We start from the raw sequence: 20428 nt of genomic DNA, 5'->3' as shown, positions 1-20428 counted from the left end.
AATTCAGGTCCTTTTATAAACAATAATATGTATGAACTTACACAGTAATTAATCCAGTATTTTTTGTGTTTTCTTTCCTCACATGTAGGTAAAAGAAATATCATTTGTTTTTAGACAAAGAAATTAGTCTGATAAAATTATCTAGTGCAGTAAACACCCAATTGAATTTCATGAGGAGGTTTCAGAGTACATCTTTCTGGATATATTTAAACTAAAAAGGCCAAATTTAGGAGAACAATATCATGAAATATGAATTGTAGGGAACCATAACAAGTCAAAATTAGAAGTTTGCATTCATGTAGCTTACACTGCAGAATCAGAAGAAGGTGCAAGTTCTGCCAGCTTGGACTCTCCTTTAAATTTGGTCCACTAATCAAAATGATTACAGATAAAATAAAAACAAGATTTTTCTTCACTTTACTTGAGAACAAGTCAGTGTTCTATTTTTATAAAACATGGTTTGATTTTTGGATTGTCTTGTGTAGAACCCTGAATTGGACTCAGTGATCTTTGTGAGTCCCTTCCAACTCGAGAATGGTTCTACCTGTCTACCACCATGAAGTTAAGCTCTCTATTGTGAGTATGTAAACCAGCAATCACATCAGGCTTATACTGAAATACATTTATAATGGTGATAGCCAATTTGAAATAATACCAAACATTGGAGCACAATATATCTGTGATTAGGGCGAGACAGAATATTTAGTATTCAAAGAAAATAGGTGCAGGAAGTAGCAATATTTAAATGATCAGATTAGGTATTCATATCCATGTCAATCTAGAAGCAATTTTTATAATACGTAGTGCAAGTTAGAGTATTAGCCCACAACAAGATCATTCTAAAGCATAAATAATTCTTTCAATAGTCCAGTATTTTGTCACACAATTCTTTATGTAGTTAAGCTTGCATAGGAGCAGTCAAGGCCTCAGAAAGTTACTGAGCGTGTAATGAAAAGAGCAGACTGAGGATTCATAGTCATCCATTCAAACTGCACAGAATGAAAAAAAAAAACATGAAAAACAATGCAGAAATGCTTTTGGTAAGCAGTACATGAAGGCTTAAATTGCATGTAACCTTCAATCTTGCTATCTCTAATGGAAATTTCAATAGAAGTCTTAAAATAATGGCTACCTTTGCATTAACTTCATTTAATGATCTCCACCACAGGTTCTCTGAGGGATTAATACTGTTTGCTTTCTTCATGCTCATTTTCAGGCATCCTCTGTGGGAGACTGCCAAAAGGTATTACTAATGCAAATGAGAAGAAGCAGCTCTTTCTTAAACAGTTAAAAGCCTCACTCCACTCCCAATGCAGAATTTTGTATTATGTACACGGTCATATATTAAAAATAAAAGTGAAGATGTTTGGCCCCCAAGATTTCTTTCCTTCTCAGGCTGGGACAGACAATTTGGATCTTGCTCAGATACCAGGTTGCTGCCTGATAACCATGCGTAAGGCTGTTATAACGTGTGTTGTTGTGACACATCCATCCCAAGGATATGACAAGAATGCAAGAGTGTCTCTTGTATTGTACATCTTCTCTAAGCATGGATTTGACTGTACAGGAAAAACTACTGAGTGGTTACCTCTAGGGAAATAAAGAGTAGCAAAATAATTATTCTTACATGATTTACTTTAAGTACAAAGCATTCTAAATTGAGAAATTACTTAAAAATATTTCTAAGTAAGTGATACCAGAAGAAGCTTAATCATATAAAGATTCAATTAACCAAGACAAAAATTAAGGCTTGCTGTGTCTTTCTTGCACTCTCAGCTTTCTAAGTCTTCTAGTCATTCCGTAGAACACAAAATAGAAAAAGAAGCATCTCTGGTGTCAGTAACAAATTTTTTTAATCACTGTTTTTTCCGATGAAATTATGCATGAACTCCAATAAACCACACTCAGTGCCTGAGGACTGTAAGATATTTTCTGGCAGGTATCTTGCTTGTGAAAAGCTGCTCTTTTGCCAGACACCATACCCATCCTGGGAGCAGCTTTTCTCCCTGGATTTGAAAACACTGGAGAATAAAAGTTATTATTTCCAGTGCTTATTTGTGCAGTTTATTGAGTTTGCAACCACAAATTGTGTCAAGATTACCAAAGTAAGTTTTCTATCTGAATGGGCTGCCTTAGAAGTCTTATTTATCTGAAGGATCTAGTCAGTGATTATCCTTGTCTATGCAAAATAAGCAACAGCATAAGACAAACAGGGCTTTCTACATTGGAATTAGCATTGCCTTTCTTTATTTTTTATTAAGTCAGCTAGATAAACACTAATTAATCTATGGTTAATTTCAGTAATACAGTGCCTATGTTGCTAGCAGTGAAGAATTACAGGATTTCATGTCCAGTCTGTCTGTCAGGAATGAGCCATTACCAGAACTGAGGTGACTGTCAAGAGACAAGAGTCTTTCTCTTCTGAGCACATCTCACTTCTATGAAGAAGTTCTCTCTTGACCTACGTTATCAATATCCACCTACCTCTTGCCAGCAGTTCACTTTAAATATCCCATCTAAGTTGCAGATGCATGATTGGTGCTGGCTGATCCAAGGTAGGTTTTTCCCAAGAAGCATATTCTTTCTCTTCTCTGGCCAACTACCCTTTCTACTCCCTCAGTCAAGGCCAGTGCTTACAATGGATGGACCAGCAACCTGAACCAGGTGAAAATGAAGACAATTTTTGGATTTTGTGTATGTGTGTTTGCTGAATTACCTTCCAGATGAATCAGTTCCCTGATTCAACTGCCCACATGGCTGCTTGCGTGCCTACACTAGGAAATAGGAAGCAGCAGGGCTGGGTGCTGTTATGACTTTCCCAGTATAAGTTCAGTTTTAGGTTAGTTAACTCTGACTATGACACCACACCCTTCTCTCTGGAGAAACGGAGTCTCACGGAACCATACAGTTTAATAAACAACAGTCTAACCAGTACACAGCAAGTACAGATTAATCCAAGAAAGGCTCACCAGCTGCTTTCAAGGAGGTCAAGCAAGCTGCATGTTTGTTTACCGCTTCACTAAACATTCATTTTTTAACTGCCGATTGATAAAATCATAGACATCGATAAAACTCCCTTTTCTTTTCTCTCCCCCAAAGAAAAAAAAATAGTTCAAAATACTGCTATGTTGATAGGAGACCGCAGTGCATATTGTTTAACTGGTTGTCTGTGTAGAGGCCCAGTTTGCATAAATCAGTGCAGAGAAATGGAAGTTTGGATTTTTTTATTATACAACCAAGTTTTCTAAAGATGTCTTAATTTATTGTTCAGGAAATGGCACCATTGTTTACTTGAAACAGATACGCTGATTAAGTGGCCTGAGGGAATTTTGTTTTAAAGAGACAGGCTAGCCATTAATGTGAGTAAGAGTGTTGCATTCTTCATGACAATGGCAATTAGGAAGATATTTGGATTTGAAGATGGTTAGCAAAAAGGATGAAAATCTTTTCCAAAAATGATATTTCCACATGTTCAAAGCTGAAATTGGTCCAGCTGTTGGGACAGAACTCAGATTTCTCAAAAGTGTTGCTTAATATCAGCAAGAAATTATCTAAGGAGAATCTCTGTAATTTCCATGGTATCAACTGCGATGCATTTAATATACAAATTAGGAGACCTGACAGGGTGCTATGTCAACATCTTAAATCCCTCAAGTTTAATTATCCTGTACACAGATTAGCAGGATGTTGGTGAGCAGAAACTTCTCTCAGTTCCTTTCTCCATGAAACACCCCCACTGAATCCTCCCAATTTCTTTATCTGGACAACAATGTCCATAATACTTCCACCTTCTCACCCTTCTTTCCAGATTTTAGTCTTCCCATCTCCTCAAAACCCCCACAGACATATCTTCCCTTCCTTTTCCTATTTAGTTCCCAGAAACTCACCAGTATGGGGGGGTGGGGGGATGTGTGGGGGGGTGGGGGGTAGAGGGGGTGGGGGGCGTCGATGTGCAAAAGGTTTGGGGGAGCTGCGGTGTTCCTCAGGGGTGCAATGGGGGGGGTTTGTGGGGGAGGGGTTTTGGGGTGCAATGCAAAAGTTTGGGGGGGTGGGGGGACGTGGGGGGGCTGGGAGTTTGGGGGGGTGGGGGGGATCAGAGTGCAAAAGGTTTGGGGGTGCAAAGATGGATTTTGGGGACGCAAGGGGGGAAATGTGCAGGAGGGGTTTTGGGGTGTAATGCAAAAGTTTGGGGGGGTGGGGGGATGTGAGGGGGTTGGGGGGTTGGGGTGGTGGGGGGCATCGATGTGCAAAAGCCCACTGACCTTCCCACTAAACCCTCCTGGCTTTCCTCATTGTACTCAGCTACCAAGAGACCCAACATCCTACAGGGGCTAAATTAAATTCTGCCATTCCGGAACTAATCTATTTTCAAATTAGGTCTAATTTTGTGCATTACTGAAAGGGCAAGTATAATAAGCCAATTTAAGAGGAGAAAGATAAATCCAAAACATTTTACAACTGTACTACAGTACTCAATGCATAACACCGAAGAACTCTGCTTTGAACAAGGTCATGTTCCCATGCTTTCTGTATCTAAACAAATAAATGCTTTAACCTACTGCGGAGCAGAACTGACCTGTTCCACCATAGCACGACTGTGTGTTGTCATACAGTAGCTCAAAATCTCTGCTGTATGCAGATGTTGCTGTTTGCAAGATTGGAGAAGTGAGAGGCTTGTTAAGCAGCTAGTTGTGGTTCCAGATTCTTCAGCTAATTCAGTGCTTGTCTGGACAGCTCTAAACTATACCAGCTGCTAACAGTCCCCCTTGGGATAATTTTCTAATTGCAGATTACCAGACACAGCAGGGCATCCCTTTCTTCTCCAGGGGTAATCCTCGTGCTGGGATGGAGGGAAGGAGATTTATGAACCGAGTATGCAAGCCTCAGATTAAAACTATCTGCATAGTAGAGACGACTAATAAGCTGGTGAATACTTGAGTGACTTCTGGTGCTTTTGTTCTTTGTCATACAAGGAAAATAACATTTGCCAGGCTAAGAAGCAGCCTGTTAATTCAGCACGGTGGGTGTTGTATTCCACAAGGACTTCATCACAGCTTATTCCGGTGATTGGTATCTGGGTTTATACTAATTCAGGACTGAGAAGTTGTACCAAGTTCTTGTTTCTGTGTCATCACTTGTACTGAACTCACCCATCTGATCCTCCTCACTTGAGAAAGACTTTATCTCATGTCTTTTCCCACACCACAGATCTGATTGTGAGGTTCTTGTTGCTACCTAGACTGAGACTCAAAGAACCTGAAGCTCCAGTCTGTAAGCCTAGGACATTATTTCAGATGAGAAAGTTTTAAAAGCAGGAGCAGCCCTTAAGAAAAAAAAAAATCTTGTTAGTGGCTTCTTTTATTTCTCCAAATATTTCAAAAATATTTTGAAGCTTCCATTATAGTGTGGGATACTATTTTTTCTTACCAATCTTTGGAAAGTGATGAAATCCTGTATGACAGATGACAAAACACTGAACAAGATTTCAAAAGCCAGGATTTGTTTTGTGACTGGCTCTCAAAAACCACAAAGCTTCCAGAAATTTTTACTGCTGAGACCCAACCTAAATATATTTCTGTTGTGTGTTCTACAGCGCATGAAGAATTTTTCCTACCTGTTGCTTCTGGCAGGATTTTCTTAACCTGTCACTAGAGGGCAACACAGCCGCTCATATCGTTACAATACTTCCATCTACTTCCAAGTAACTGCTGAGATTCACAGGTGAGAATTTCACTTCAAAAATTGTATTTTCTTCCTACAAAATTCATGCTCAGGTATCAGTCTTAATAGTTGCTTGTCAAATACATTTCATTGGATGACCCTGAATGTTTGTGAAAGGAGAGCAGTCAATGCTGTTTACAGCAGTAGAGCTTCATTTACCTTCCCTCATCATAGGAATCATTTTCCGCTGTAGTGCTGAGAATTATATTGCAGTCAGTTTCAGCCTACGTGGTGCCTGATTTGACACTAGGAGATTCATCACTGACAGTTTTACACAGTATTTGGTCTTTAGCTCTGACTTTTAAGAATAACCTTGTAAACTGGTATATCATTTGCCAAGTTTGGATGAAACTGACCTTCTGAAGAGTAATTCAGGAGCAACAGGTATCCTCAAGCTTTGTACTTCCTATTACAATGCAGGCTTAAAACAATCACATAAACAAACAAAAAAGGATTCTGATACACGTAACTCATACTAACACCCCAAAGGATGACTTGTCCTATCTTGCGAGCACCTAGCGTGGAAACAATCTATCATTTTGAAGTGTTTTCGAAATTCCTAAAAACTGGAATGCTCTCATTTAACCGTGACTCTGTCGGCTACAGTAAAGAGTGGTGTGATTTCAAAAGGAGATAATGCTGTGCAATTATCAAAGGTGTTTTTACTCATTTCACTGAGATTAATTTTTACAGCCCCCTGTCATTTCACAATGCTGCCAACACCCTAACAGTCATAGTTCTCTGATTTCACGTGATTACAGTGGGATAGTTTCCAAGTGTGTATATGTGGGATTACGAGTGAAATCATTTTCTTTCCTGCTTACTCAAATGGCGTCACCAGATCATCTTTCAAGGTGCCTGTGTATATGTATATATATATATATACATATTTATATACGTATATAAATACACACATTCAGGTCTCACATGTTGAAATGTGAGTCCAATGTACTTGACTTCTACCTCCTGCTTCTCCGAACACATTCAGCTCACACATTCAACCCAACAGCTTCTCTCCCGTGCCTTGTAGCAAATGCAAGTAACTGCAACCATTAACATCCTTTAAGTAAATAATATAAGGATACCCATATTGATGTCTCGTAAAAATGTTCTTTGACAAAATGTGAGGAAAAGTCTTGTAAACTTTTGATTGTTAGAAAACAGTGGAGTTTGAGTGTGGAACAAGGGTAATGGGGCTGCTACCTCCTGCAAAAGTCCATGCTAGAAGGAGCATCATTCAACAGAAGTCTAATGTTATGTACTCTGTTAAATCAAGTAGCTTTAAACATTCTATCCCTTGTCAGATGGCACAAGGTAGTTCTTCCCATGAACTAAGGCTACTTAAGATGCCTGAACACTGATCTCTTACCATCATTTTTAGATGTTTATGTTTGTGATATAGATGCTTGCACCAAAATACACTTTGATGTTTTTCTTAAAGCTTCTGGGTTAAAAAATAAGAACAGGAACAAACTTTTTATTTATCAGAGCCTTTTATCCAGAATACAGGATCTGTTATTTTGGATTGGATCATGCACTGATTTGCTTTTCTAAACTCAGAAGGCAGCAGAGGGCATCCTGCTGTGAGTTGTAAAGAAAACTGTCCTTTGACTTGCTCACCCAAGTTCTCCAGAACATATGAACACTTGTATTCCAGCTCACAGCTGTAGCTATATCGTATTTTAAAAGAAATCTTGATGCCATCCCAACTTTTGATGCAGGAACTCAACTTCAATTTTTTCTCTCAGCCCTTTCCAATACTAAATAAGACAATGAAAGGTGATGAAAATGCGCCTGTGGTGAATCCCAACAACAGGATATCCCCAAAGCAATGTGGTTAGCACAAAAAACAAGAGAAGCACTTATTTCGTAGATATAGTCCAAGCCTATTAAAAACTGATTTTAAAGAAAAGCTGCCAAGCAGAGATTTCGTCAGATTTGGACACCCATATTCTCTTAGGAGTCGCTCTGCACACAGCAGGCGTGGTTCAGCCCCTGCTAAACCTCAGGGGGAGGAAAACAAGGAGCAAAACCGCGCGGGGACACGGTGCTCCCTCAGGAACAGCCCCGCCTGAGCCAGCAGCAGCGATAGCCGGCGGTGTGCTACAGCCCGTTTCCCCCCGGCAACCTACGTGGAGGGTCGTGGAAAGGGAGGATGAGATGCGAGGCGGCAGCTCCACGGCGGATGCAGGCCACGCCACCCCCGCGCTGACGGGAGCGGCCCGCCGCTCAGGTGAGAGCCGCCGGCGGGGCGGGTGAGGGAGCTCCCCCCTCCCCTCCTCCCTCGGCCCCTGGGCGGGCCGGGGGACCTGAGTGGATGGAACCGGCGTCAGTCAGGGGCAGGGCGAGGCCGGGCGGCGGGGATGGCGGCCCCCGCCCGGCGCTGGGGCTGCAGTTGCGAGGAGCGGTGGCAGCATGCGGACGGGAGCTGGGGTAGGAGCGCTGGGGGAGACACCTGCTCCTCAGAGGGGTGGCGGGCGGGTTGTGCCAGAGCCGGGCACCCACGAGCCCTCCGACCGCCTTCCCTCAGCGGGGTCACGGGTTTTTAGTTCGTCTGCTTCTTTCTAGGAGGCGGTGGGCGTCCTCTGCCTGGTCTCTCTGGTGTTCGCGCTGGACTACAAGTACCACCACAGCGAGGAGCTGGAGGCGTACCTGAAGGAGGTGCACGCCGCCCACCCGGATCTCACCCACCTGCACAGCATCGGCCGCTCGGTGGAAGGTGGGTGCGGCGGGGAAGCGCCGGCTGGTTTTGCTCTACTGGGGACGAAGCGGCGTTCCCCTGCCGAGGAGGGGTCGCGGGGGTCCTGCGTTGACCGCGGGCGCCGGGTGCTCTCTGCTTCGGTCTCTCCTGAGTTTCCTCCGCCTCTTGCTTGAGCGCGAGTAACCAGCTCTGATGTCACCACGGCGCTGCGGCTTGGGTGGGAGCCCTCCCGACGCCTATCTCTGTTGCGAGTAGAAACTACCGAGTGGCAATTTCAGAAGCGGGGCTGTTGCTCAGGAGCTTAAAACGCGTTTATCCCGTGGGCTAAGTACTCGTCCCAGGCGGGCTGTGGAGGAGCATGTGTCTTCTAACCTGTGGGCATATTTGAAACACCCACCCTCTCTTGGCCTTGTCTGTTACCTGAGTAAATTGGGACAGAAAAGAAAAAAGCCACCAAATACCATATAGAACAGAGATTGTAAGTGAAGATTTAGGATTTCAGTCTCCACCCACATAGGAGAAATCTCACTCGGTAACCACCTTTCTGATCTTACGTATTAAAACTTTTTTTCCTCTATGATTGGTGCTTCATTGCAATGCTTTATTTGGGGGTAAAGCTTTATGTGTTCTTTGAATGTTAACCTTTCTAATATCTTTATTAGCAACCTTAACACTTGCCTGACTTTGAGGAAAAAGGGAAAAAAGGCTATGGAGATCTATTCAGAAAACAATCGTGAGGTATAAAACCAGATCATTCTTTGGAAACATCTCTAATCCTACTTTTATATTACTACAATTAAAGTATTTGAAGCTTGTTTTGCTTCAAGCTTTTATTATTCTAGGTAGATAACAGTGAACAACGCTGACAGTTTATTTCTGCACATCCTTCCTTGTGTTATTGTAACTTCTGGTTGAAAAGAGTCTGGTCTATTTCAGCAGGGTAGCAAACAGCTGTCAGGTAGCTATGGACATGTGATCTCGTCTCTGTGCATGTCTACACTCATTTCTAAGGAAGCCTTTTTATGGGAAGGTTCAAACTAGACAAGGAATCTTGAAGTTAGTTACACTGTGGTGTCCTTGCTTTCATCAAAGGCAGAATCCTATTGGATTATATTTTTCACTCACACAAGAAGTCTGTACAGTTCCTCATGTACAAACTAATTATCCACATCTTTGTATCCCTACCTTGAGGGGACTTAGGTAATTTTTTTAATTATTTTTTTTTAATGATAGAACTTGATTCTGACTTCTCTGACACCATCTCTGTTGGCTTATCTTTCTGCTGCTGGGACAAAAATCCTGGTTCAACCTGAGACTAAAATTTTGCCTCTTTCATATCTAGACATCTGAAAGCAGGTAACATGAAGTGTTCAACTTGTCTGACTCTAATTAGCATGAAAACAAACTGGAAATGCATCATGTCTTGACTGTGAATGAGTGTGCCCTGAAACTTTATTCGGACTTCAGTATGTTGCCTTCTGCTTTGCCAAACTGTGGGAGGGAAGAGAATTATGTGGGCTCTTGCTTGCTCTGTCAGTATATCTTCATGATCCCCCAAAAGATTACCGGTTACTCTTTATGCGCTTCTTGCACACCTGCTGTATTCCTCTGAATGGAATACATGGACAGTAGAAACATCCTCTGTATCAGGTAAGCAGAGTGACAATGGAAAGAAATAAAAATAAATGAGGGGGGGAAAAATTAGAAAAGTACTGAACTTTTTTAAGCATTAAAAAGATTTCTTAAGAAATTTGCATTTAGAGTCCCATGAAATACAGTAGAGGATGGGACTGAAATAGGATCTTTCAATTCACTTGCTCATACTAAGAGAAAGTTTTGTGACAGCAGTGGTTATATAATTTTGCTTAAAATGAAACTTCAAGTATTGGTCAATGAGCTGAAGTTCCAGTCCCCTCTTCTATGTTAAGCTGGTGAAAGCAAGAATGCATGTATGTATACACATGTTGTATGGATATAATACTGTTGTCAGTTAGCTAAACTATGAGAGCAAAATCATGGATAAGAAACAGAATTTAAATATTAGAAAATTCAGTAGTAAGTCTCTTGTTATGAATTTAAATATAAAATATTATGAATTGGAGAGGTGACTATAAAGCCACTAGATGTAATTTTACTGTTGCTATGAATGGCTACTGTTTTCAGATTGCTACTTATTAAATAACATCAGAATAAGGCCTAGATTAATCTAGTATTACATACTGCCATTAAGATTTGAATTATGCCAAATGTGAAGTGAGAACTTGGGTTTTTCAATTTATCTTTTTATTATTTATCTTTGACTTGAGTGGACCCAGAGCTCTGTAAGGGTTTAGGATCTGTCCTTGAAGCCCAGATGTGGAGGAGTGTATCACCTCTTGAAGAGATGACTGCGGGTAGTTCTACAGAAATAGCTGAGTGCTCTTCATGCCTGAAGTCACACGTGCTCCAGACAGGGTAATTTAGGTCTTGAGGCCAGCTACCTTAAGCTAGCCTTGTGGGCTAACTTAAAGTTATGATGCTCAGGGCATTCTCCATTCCAATTATGACTATCTGCTAGGATAGAGATTCTACAGAATCTGAGTACCTGACCCAGTGCTTAACTACCTTTGCTGTAAAAATAACTTTTCTACCATCTAATTAGTATTTGCTTTGTTGTGTCTTTTTGCCATGTGCCTTTAAGAAGGATCTGGGTCCATCTTCTCTGTAATCATAGAATGACTTAGGTTGGAAGTGATGTTAAAAATTGTCTAATTCCCTGCCACGGGCAGGGTTGCCAACATAAAAGGCCACCAGCTTGAACTCAGATCACCTTCTTGTCTTGCACGTGCCTTAAAATAACTTCCAGGAGGATCTGCTCCAGGATCTTCCCAGGCACTGAGGTGAGGCTCGTCAGCCTGTAGTTCTCTGGATCTTCCTTTCTCCCTTTTTTAAAAATGAGAGTGATGTTTTCCTTTTTCCAGTTACCAGGGACTTTGCCCAACAGCCATGACTTTTCAAATAGTGGATTGGCAAGCAAATCAGTGTTTCCTCGTAACTGTGGGATACATGTCATCCAGTCCCGTGGACTTGCACACATTCAGTCTTACAAGGGGTCTCTTACTTTCACTTCTCTTACACTAGGATAGATTTTGCTCCCTCGGTCTCCACATAGAGGTTCAGAGACATTAATATATCTTCCATTAGGTAGTGGAAAGTTGTTGTAACATCATCCAGGTCAAAGAAGCCAAACTTCATCAGCTTCTCCTCAGGCATTCTTCAGTGTTCTAATCATCTCAGTGGCTCTCTACTGGACTTTCTTTGGTCTAACAGTATCCCTCTTGCACTGAGGAGCCTATAACTGGATATGGTAGATATAAATTCACTAGTGCTGACGGGGAGAATTTTCATTTCCCTCATACTGCTGGCTTATGTTCTTGTTGATGCAGCCCAGCACAGAAGTTACCTTTTCTGCTGCAAGAGCTCTCTGCTGGTTCAAGTTTGTCTTATTGTCCCTGGGGATATTCCTCCAGCTCCCTGCAACTCATAGCTTGCAGACCTGAAACCTAGGTAGTCAATTTGTAGCCTGTGCAAACAGGGAGTTATTGGATTGATAATCCCAATATGAAGTGGTTCTGTTCCAGGAGAAGGACTTTGTATTTGCTTTTGCCAAACTTCATGATTCTTTGGTTGAGAAATTCCTTCAGCTTATCAAGGCCGCTTTGAATGGCAACTCTGGCCCTGCCGACAATGTTAAACAGTATCAGCCTCAGTACTGGCCCCTGAGGAATGCTGTTAATGACTTGCTGTCACTTGAACCACAAATTGCTCGGTCTCACAGTTCAGCCTCTTTTTTGACCTTGCTGTAGCCTACTGATCTAGCCCATACGTCCCCAAGTTTGCAAAGATACTTGGAGGGGTAGTTCTGACAGCTTCACTAAGGTCAAGGTTTTAAAAAATCCAGTATTCGTGTCTCTCCCACTGAGCCAGTCACTTGTTCATGACAGCTAAGCAGTCAAGTGTGATTTACCACAGATAAATATGAGGGGAGATTTAGAAAATGTCTACTTTGCCATTTACGTATAAGCATGTCAAATGAACACAACAAGACCAGTACCAAGAACCTTATTGAAAAACAATGTAAAAGATGTTCAGACTGTTTGCAGTGATTTACATCAACACATGGAAATTCACAGCTCCTCTGCAAGGTTACTGGGAAGAACGTATTCTGGATTAGCAGCGGTCTGTTCAGTCTTCATCCTGTACAGTGGAAGAGATGATGTTTACTTAACTCATTTCACCTTGCAAGCTATTATCTTGGAGTCTGAGGAGAGGGATATGTAAGTGCAGTCAAAAAACTTAAGCAGGGGTAACGAAGGCAATAAATGAGACCTCAATACCTGGCATGGATGTCTGGCTCCTGCAGGTGGAACGTTGGGTACTGTATTCTGGGCTATCTCTATGCATGACTCTTGTGAAAGAGAAGGCTGAAAGAAAAAAAAATAAAAATCTCCCCAAACCTAAATTGATGGAGTAGGTTAGTCAATGGCAGATGACAATTCCCATAAATGCTATGAAGAATCAATTTATTATGCAATTAAGTTCTAGGAAGTGCGGTTCCTCTCTTCTCAGAGACCCATCTGTACAGCAGTGACAGGCACGTATCTGCCAAAAAGAGCTTTGCTTTCCTCGTGAAGTTACTTAAGGTCAGATGTGCAAATGTGTGGTGGCTCAGGACACTCTCGTTCTTTGTTGCTGATCTGTTGTTTGAATAAGCTTGTGGAAGACCTTTGGCAGGAGCTGTGTTTTCTAATCTGCACAGTATTCAACCTCAGTACAGCATGTATGCTTTACAATAATAGAGAAGACTGCACAGCTGTGTCAGCCTAGAGAATGGGATGCATTGTGGTCATAATTAACCTTGCCTGCCTAATGGCAACCTAGTGGAAAACAAAGACTGGCTCTGTAGCTGATGAATCTTACGGTGTCTTTCTAAAAAAGATGACATTTCAGCGCATGTATTATCCATAGCTTTTTGTTGTTAGAAGTAATGTGCATTTATTTTATTTTTTAGAAGAGGGTGGAGGGGAAGGGTGGGATAGCAGACTGGATGATGATAATTAAGTAGTCCTGATGATTATCTTATTTGGAGAGAATAAGCAACATCGAAATAGCCGAGTGGCTTCTGTAGTAGATTCATGCTCATTAAAATCTTTTCAGATACACTCTGGATTCAGATAAAGCTGATAGCATAGCAGTTTCAGCTTGTTTTAGATCTATATTTTCTGGAGGCTAGTCTGCATTTTTGGATTTCTAGTCCAATTGGAATAGTTGTAAACATCTTCCTTAGGCCACTGAGCAAAGAAGGTTGTATTTGGTTCATGTTACTTCTACACAATGAAGAGCTTAGAAGGCTAGCTCTTCTTCGGCCGATTCTATCATCAGAGAAATAAAAAGGAAAATAAACTGGCCAGGTTTTGTTCTAGTTTCACTAGAAACTTTCAGAAATAGGACAGCTTTGTTGCAAGTAGATTAAAGTTGGTATGTGCTTTTGTGTTGTGTTTTTTTTAAGGGCAGAACTATGTGATTTAATCATCCTGTTTACTGTTCAATTACCGTTTGTTGCTTTTGAATTGGCAAATTCCCACCCATTGATCTTGAGCACATCTCCAACTCTTAATAGTAAACAAAAAAGAATATCTCATTTATTAGCATTCTGCTATCCCTGTTCTATCAAGAGAAGCTGATACTTGCAAGCTATTCTTGCTTGGCTGTGTGTGTACGTATGCATACATATGTCTACATGAAGACATAGTTGGCAGTGCTGCCAGCAGACCAGGTTTCTCACTGGTTCAGAGGAGGTGCCTGTTGGAGCTCACCACATCACCTTCCTGCCCACATTCATGTGTTTCCCTCCTGAGAAAATAGAAGAGAATGCCACATGCCCAGGTCTGCATCTCATAAGCAGCTGTCACTCAGCTGAGGAGCACACTAGTAGTGAGTGAGGGCTGTGTAGTACAGAAGAAAGTGTGTGCCTACTTTGTAGTATAGTTGGAGAACCTAGACAGCTGCTTCAATGTCATTCTGTGCAGGTGTCAGTGGGAGTTATGCCTGAGATGTATGAGGAGTTGATGCTGATCTGCTAACTGTGCTGATACTGTGTGATTAATGCCTGTAGGTGTTTAGGGGAAACTATTTAACAGAGGAGAACAAAGTTCTGGATTGTTGCATTCCAGTGAATATATTTTATAAATATTTTTATTATAATAATTATTTATGATTATAATTTAATTTTATAATTATATTTAATTATAATTATAATTGTAATTGTAATTATAATTTATTATAATAATTATTTATAATAATATTTTAATATAATATTTTATTATATTAAAATATTATAAAAGATTGACTACTGTGTGATTGACTAGAGACTGTGTAGTCTCTATATTGATAGAATTTGAGTGAAACATATACAGACTACCTGGGGGCAAAATAGGAAGGTATTTTCAGGCTTTTCTTATGGTATAGTATGTAAGGAGCCTGGGTTACTGCCATCAATACTACCATGAGCTGTAAATGTATTACATTTTTATCAGAAACTCTTTAGGTTCCAAATGCTCTTAAGTACTAGAAAACAAGTTTTCCTGCTGGAGGAAACAAGAACAATTCCAGTAGAGCACTAAGGTTTTGTAGATGCATATTTTGGTTTCTTCTGGTTAGTTTCTGGGGTACTGGCACTGTGCTAATAGAGAATGAGAAAGCTCCACCTAACCCAGTATACCTTGAGGTGAGTTTCTCAGTGCTACCCATTGATGTTTGTACAAACCACTGTGAGAACCAGTGCATCTAAAAAGAGGGAGGAAACATAAACATAATAATGACAGCTGTTAATTTTCAAGACAAAAAAAGAAACTGCCTAGAGGAATATCCACAGAGAATATGATATCTTTACAGAGAATACTGTGGGGCTTTTTGTGCATGTACATAGTGAGAGAGGTGTTTGTGTATACAAGAGTATTAGTGTTTCTTCCATTTGAGTGACTGCTGCAAATGTTCTTCCTCCTGTCTCCAATCCTTGATAATGTCTCCTTTTCTCTTCCCCCTGCTTGTCTCCCACCCCACAGATTTCCTCAGTCCTATGAATCACAGGCTCATCATGCAAGCATTGCGTGTGTAGATAATATAAGCATTGAGATTTTCAAAGTTCATTCTAAGAAACAAAAATGAATGGGATGTTTCCCACTCCAATGGCCCCATTTAAAACACACTTAAGTAATCTGCTCAAGTCTAGAGTTTCATTTAAAAACAGGCATTCTAAAACTTACTGTGATTACTACTTTTACCCATTCTTGCTTCTTTTCTATTTTTTCCTTTCTCCCCACTGTCCTCTGAGTGCTTCTTCTAGCAGTTTACTTAGCAGAGTTGATGTAACTGCATGTGCCTTACATGTCTGACTACAGAAGAGCCGCAGTACTTCCACCTTCTACAGCATTTTGACTACTGTAATGCAACATTGGTTGTTTGGATGCAGTTAATTCTGATAGCCTAACATTACACTTTTTTGCCTGATAAAATGACCTCATACTGTCAGCAATGCCCTGACAGACTGCCTACACTTCCTACACAATTCTGAAAGAGTACTTAGCTTGGGCCAGTGTTGCACATTTGGCTTGAAAGACGATTAAAACATTGAAGAAGTCAGTCTTAGAGGTGTGGAAACTGACTGTAAGTCTCTTGCAATGAAGGACAAATAACTTGCTTAAATCTCTTTCCATACCTTTCCTATGAATTGGTCAGTCCTCTTTGCCTTCTATGTGGTCTCCTATACCTAAAAAAGTAATGATGGAAGTGTGTGTGCATGCAAATGCAACTCAAACACAATTCTTATAGAAAATATGGTCAGAAATGTTTTTTTTTCTCTATGAAATTTACCAGAAATACTATCTAAGAGAGGAAAATAAGGGGAGGAAGGAGAAAAAAAGACAACTGCTTGAAGGAAACCTGTCTTAGCAACATAGTCCAAATGCTTTTTGTATAAAAACTTTTCTTGTACTGGAATCATTCTGTTGTAACTTTGGAAAGGAAATGTGATCTACTTATAAATAGTATATAGTTACTGTGAGCAGAGTTTATCTATAATCTGAGCTGTGGGGAAAATCACAGCTTTCCTGCCTCCTCTCTGCTTCTGGACAACTAGAAAGCAGGGAGCAGAATGTATTTGTTAAGCTTTTCTTCCTTTATTTAGAGTAGTAAAGATGTAAATGTACAGCTATTCTATTTTTCCCTCAGTAAGGCTCTGCAGGTTTCCACGTTTGCTTAGAAGTAGACAGAAGTGATGACTGGGTGTGATTATCAGCAGTAGCAATGCTGGCAGCCTTTTGTGACTTGAAAGTACCACGTACAGCTGGTGGGTATAGTTTGATTCATGTCTGGTTACATATCCCTTATCAGGTGTTGGGAAAGTAAGTAGGTAGAAGATGTAAAGTCAAACATACACTACCTAACCCTCCACCTCCCAAAAAAGGGCAAAACAGAGCTCAATACTCTAAGAGCTTCAGTTACACAAAAGACAGTTAATTTACCTTTTTTTCCCCCCCTCTTTACTTTCTGGAGGCTTCTGCTTTTTTGGAGCTGTCTGTCTGTGTGTGTGTCTGTGTGTGTGTCTGTGTGTGTGTGTGTGTGTGTGTGTGTGTCTGTGTGTGTACATTTCCAACCATACAAATGAGAGGGGTGATCTTCACAGAATCACAGAAGGGCTTGGGCTGGAAGGCATATTAATGATCTTCCAGTTCCAACCCCATGCTGTGGGTAGGGTTGCCAACTTCTAGGTCATGCTGCCCAGGACCCCTCCAGGGTCAGGAATATCCACAACCTCTCTGGGCAGCCTGCTCCGGTGCCTCACCATCCTCTCCATCCTAACACCTCTTCCACCTAACATCAAATTTAAATCTGCCCTCTCTTAGTTTAAAACTGTTCCCCCTTGTCCTATTGCTATCAGACTGTGTCAAAAGTCTGTCTATATTTCCCTGAGAATAAGGAAAATTGGGTGAATATTATGTTAGCTCAATGATATGAGCTGAATTGCAACTTACAGTACAAAATCTTAAATTTTAAAACAAATTCTAGTCTGAGGCTTCCTTGTAAAGAAAGAGGATTGCTCTCTGATGCCTATTCTTTTCCCAGATGATCAACCATTTTCCTCTTGTTTGCAAGGGGAGCACAGTAATGCATCCCTCCTCGCCTACTCCAGGTGATGCAGCTTTGCAGGATAAGAGCAGTACACCTTGCATTCTTCCTGTCCAGGAAGGCACCTAAGGCTAACAGTGTTGCTGATTCCCAGTGTTTCCTAATTAAAGCTTTACTACATGTAGTTATGGCATATTGTGTCCAGCTAGTTCAGTGAGTACAAGTATGAGCATACTTGTATGTAGGCAAGATGCAATTTCTAACCCTGAAGCATTTCTTCCTTAGACCATTCTACTACATTTGGTCATGCACAGAAGAGATCTAGATTCTTTTTTATAAAGCTGGATTTTTCCTTGTGAATGCAAGTTGGATGTGTGCAGTTGCTATTTCTGCTTTTTTCAACTTCCTATGAATTAGGTAGTTAATTGAAAGGAGAGAAAAATGTGTAGGTGTGGTTGTAGCCCTCTTTTCCCTCTCAGTGAAGAGGCTGCCCTGCCGGTAAATGGTTCCACTTCGGGCACAGGAACTTTTACCACCTATGCAGTAATTCAGACAGGACAGAGCTTAGATTATGCTTTAAGAAGAAAGTTCTGCAGCTTGATGTCCAGGGCTTACTTGCAAATTCTTGTTGTTATGGAGAAGTTTGGTCTGTGGCAGTTGAAGTTATTTAACGGAATGATTGTAGTGGCTGCATTACATGCTGAGTTCACAGTGGATTTAGGGCAGTTGAGTTATTTTTCCTGTTTGTTCCTAATACATATTTTCTGCATCCTAGGGTCTGCAGTTACCTGAAACATTTGAGCAGGGAGAGCTTGTACAGATCTGAAAAAGTAAAATTTGTGCTAAGGATAAAATAAAGAAAACACCGTTTTCAATAAGAAATAGAGTCCTACTGTGTCATTCAGAAGTTCAGTCTGGTTCAGTATTCTTTTCGTCATGAACAGCTAGAGAAAACTCCAAGAATATGTTAAGCACAGAATACTTCCAAATACATACAAATCAGGTGTTTCTGACAAAGCGCATTTCCTAACTGTGATGACTTGAACTAAGTTACAGTACAAATCTTGCTTTGATGCACAGTTGCATTAGGCTGGTCTTAAAATCCAGAAGGAAACAAAGACCATCAGAACACGCTCCCTTGACAAGAGAAAGGACTAAGTTGCTTCATTTGCTGTTGGTAGTCACACTGCCTGGATGTTCCTGTCATGTTTGTTAAAATGGATTGCCTTTCCTGAAAGGAAGTCACTAATATTCCTAGAGAGATTTTTTTTAACCCATTATGAGAGAATCTAGAAGCAACTGGTTGAACTAAGGTAACTTATTAACTAAACCAGGAGCAAAGGTGGTGATAATAACAATTGTATTGTTTAAATTAATTGATCTTGCATTTTTTCCTCTCCAAACGGTTTGATTAAAAACAAAAAAAGTGACAAATACAATGTCTAGAGTATGCCAAGGATGCCTAAGTAGATATGCTTAGCAAGTTTCTTGGCAAGGTACCTCAACACTGAGGCCCTCATGTATACTAGTAGCTTTCGAGCCATGTAGGAGCAACAGCTTATAGTGTCCTCCTGGTTTTCTTCTCCTTCTCTTGGCTTCGAATGGCAGGAATAGTTTTGGCCTCCTCTGCCTTTGGCATTTAAAAACAAAACAAACAAACAAAAAAACAAACAACGACAACAACAAAAACCTAGGCCAAATAAAACCGTTTAATCAGGATAAATTACATTGAGACCATCCTCCTTCTTGTACCTAGCTTGCATTATACTTTGCTTGTGATAATCCAGTGTGTTACTGTGAATTGATAGCATTTCTTTATTTTATGGACACGGTTGCTTTTCTGAAAACTACTAGAGTATACCAGTTTTATACTTCTCTCAGAAAATACTATAAATTACACATCTGTAAATTTGGTTTTAAAATCTTGTGCTAATAGAAGCAAGAGTTGGTGAGGAGGATAAATGTTTTGTTTGGTTTCTGGGAGTGAATATGAAAGCAGGGAGTGTAAGTAACAGAGAATGCCTGTTTAGGGTAATTCTTTGTGTCCATGGAGTTTCCCCTCAGTGACCAGCACTGAATAGGACTAGTGTACATGAATTTAAAAACAGTGTTCCCTTCTGGATTGTTTTTGTTTGGGTGTTTTAAAAATTTATTTCTATTTCTTGTGTTCAAATACAAGGTGCTATTGTAGAAACTGCTCTGTGTTGGCAATTTTCCATGTTTTTATATATAATGAGTAGGATCAGCTTGATTATGAGAACTGGAAATGGTACTGCATGGCGAGTCATATATACATAGGAAATAGAGGATTGTTGTCATAAGATACAAGTCCCCTGAAATTGTTTAAGCAGCTATAGGTGTCACAGACAACCAAAGATGTGTAAATCTTTAGGTAGATAAGCAAGAACTATGAGCTGTTCTGACCCCTTTCTGTTCTCAAATGCTTTGATGACAAATGACTTGTGTCTGAGGTCAGTCCTGCCATCTTGCTTATCACTTGCTGACTCTAAATCAAATTGGCTGATACAGTCTCTGGAAACAGGTGCTTACTGAATATAGAGAAATTATTATTTTTGTTTATATATAACCTTTAGAGATACGTATTCTTTTCAGAGAGAGATGGCCATAAGCCTCTAAGAAAGGATACAAGGAAAGAGACCAGAAGCAAGAAATCAAACAGCATAATCAGCACAGTAACTGTCAATGTCGGTGCATCTCTTGATGGGATGTCTGCATTAGCACTTGAAGGTTGACAAGTGGAAATGGAGAGCACAGGGTAGTCCTAGCACCTTGAAACAAAACAGCATGGGTAGGACATCAATTAAGCATTCACTTCCTTAT

General features: G+C 40.5%; 1 protein-coding gene across 4 annotated transcripts in view; it reads left to right on the top strand.

Annotated features, from left to right (window-relative positions):
- Positions 1-7325: 7325 nt before the first annotated feature.
- The window catches only part of CPM (carboxypeptidase M), a 33486-nt gene continuing 20383 nt past the window's right edge, over positions 7326-20428 (top strand). The window contains exons 1-2 of one of the 4 annotated variants that reach the window (XM_048933607.1): positions 7326-7954; positions 8293-8440. Coding sequence is in view for 2 of the 4 variants with exons in the window: in XM_048933604.1 (XP_048789561.1) it covers positions 8137-8154; positions 8290-8440 (169 nt within the window). In the remaining 2 variants the exon portion in view is untranslated. The other 3 variants (XM_048933606.1, XM_048933605.1, XM_048933604.1) reach the window with 3 other exon arrangements.

The sequence above is a fragment of the Lagopus muta genome, chromosome 1, assembly GCF_023343835.1.
Source record: "Lagopus muta isolate bLagMut1 chromosome 1, bLagMut1 primary, whole genome shotgun sequence".
Taxonomy (NCBI): Eukaryota; Metazoa; Chordata; class Aves; order Galliformes; family Phasianidae; genus Lagopus; species Lagopus muta.
Note: the sequence above shows the minus strand (reverse complement) of the source record. Positions and strands in the feature narration are given on the sequence as shown.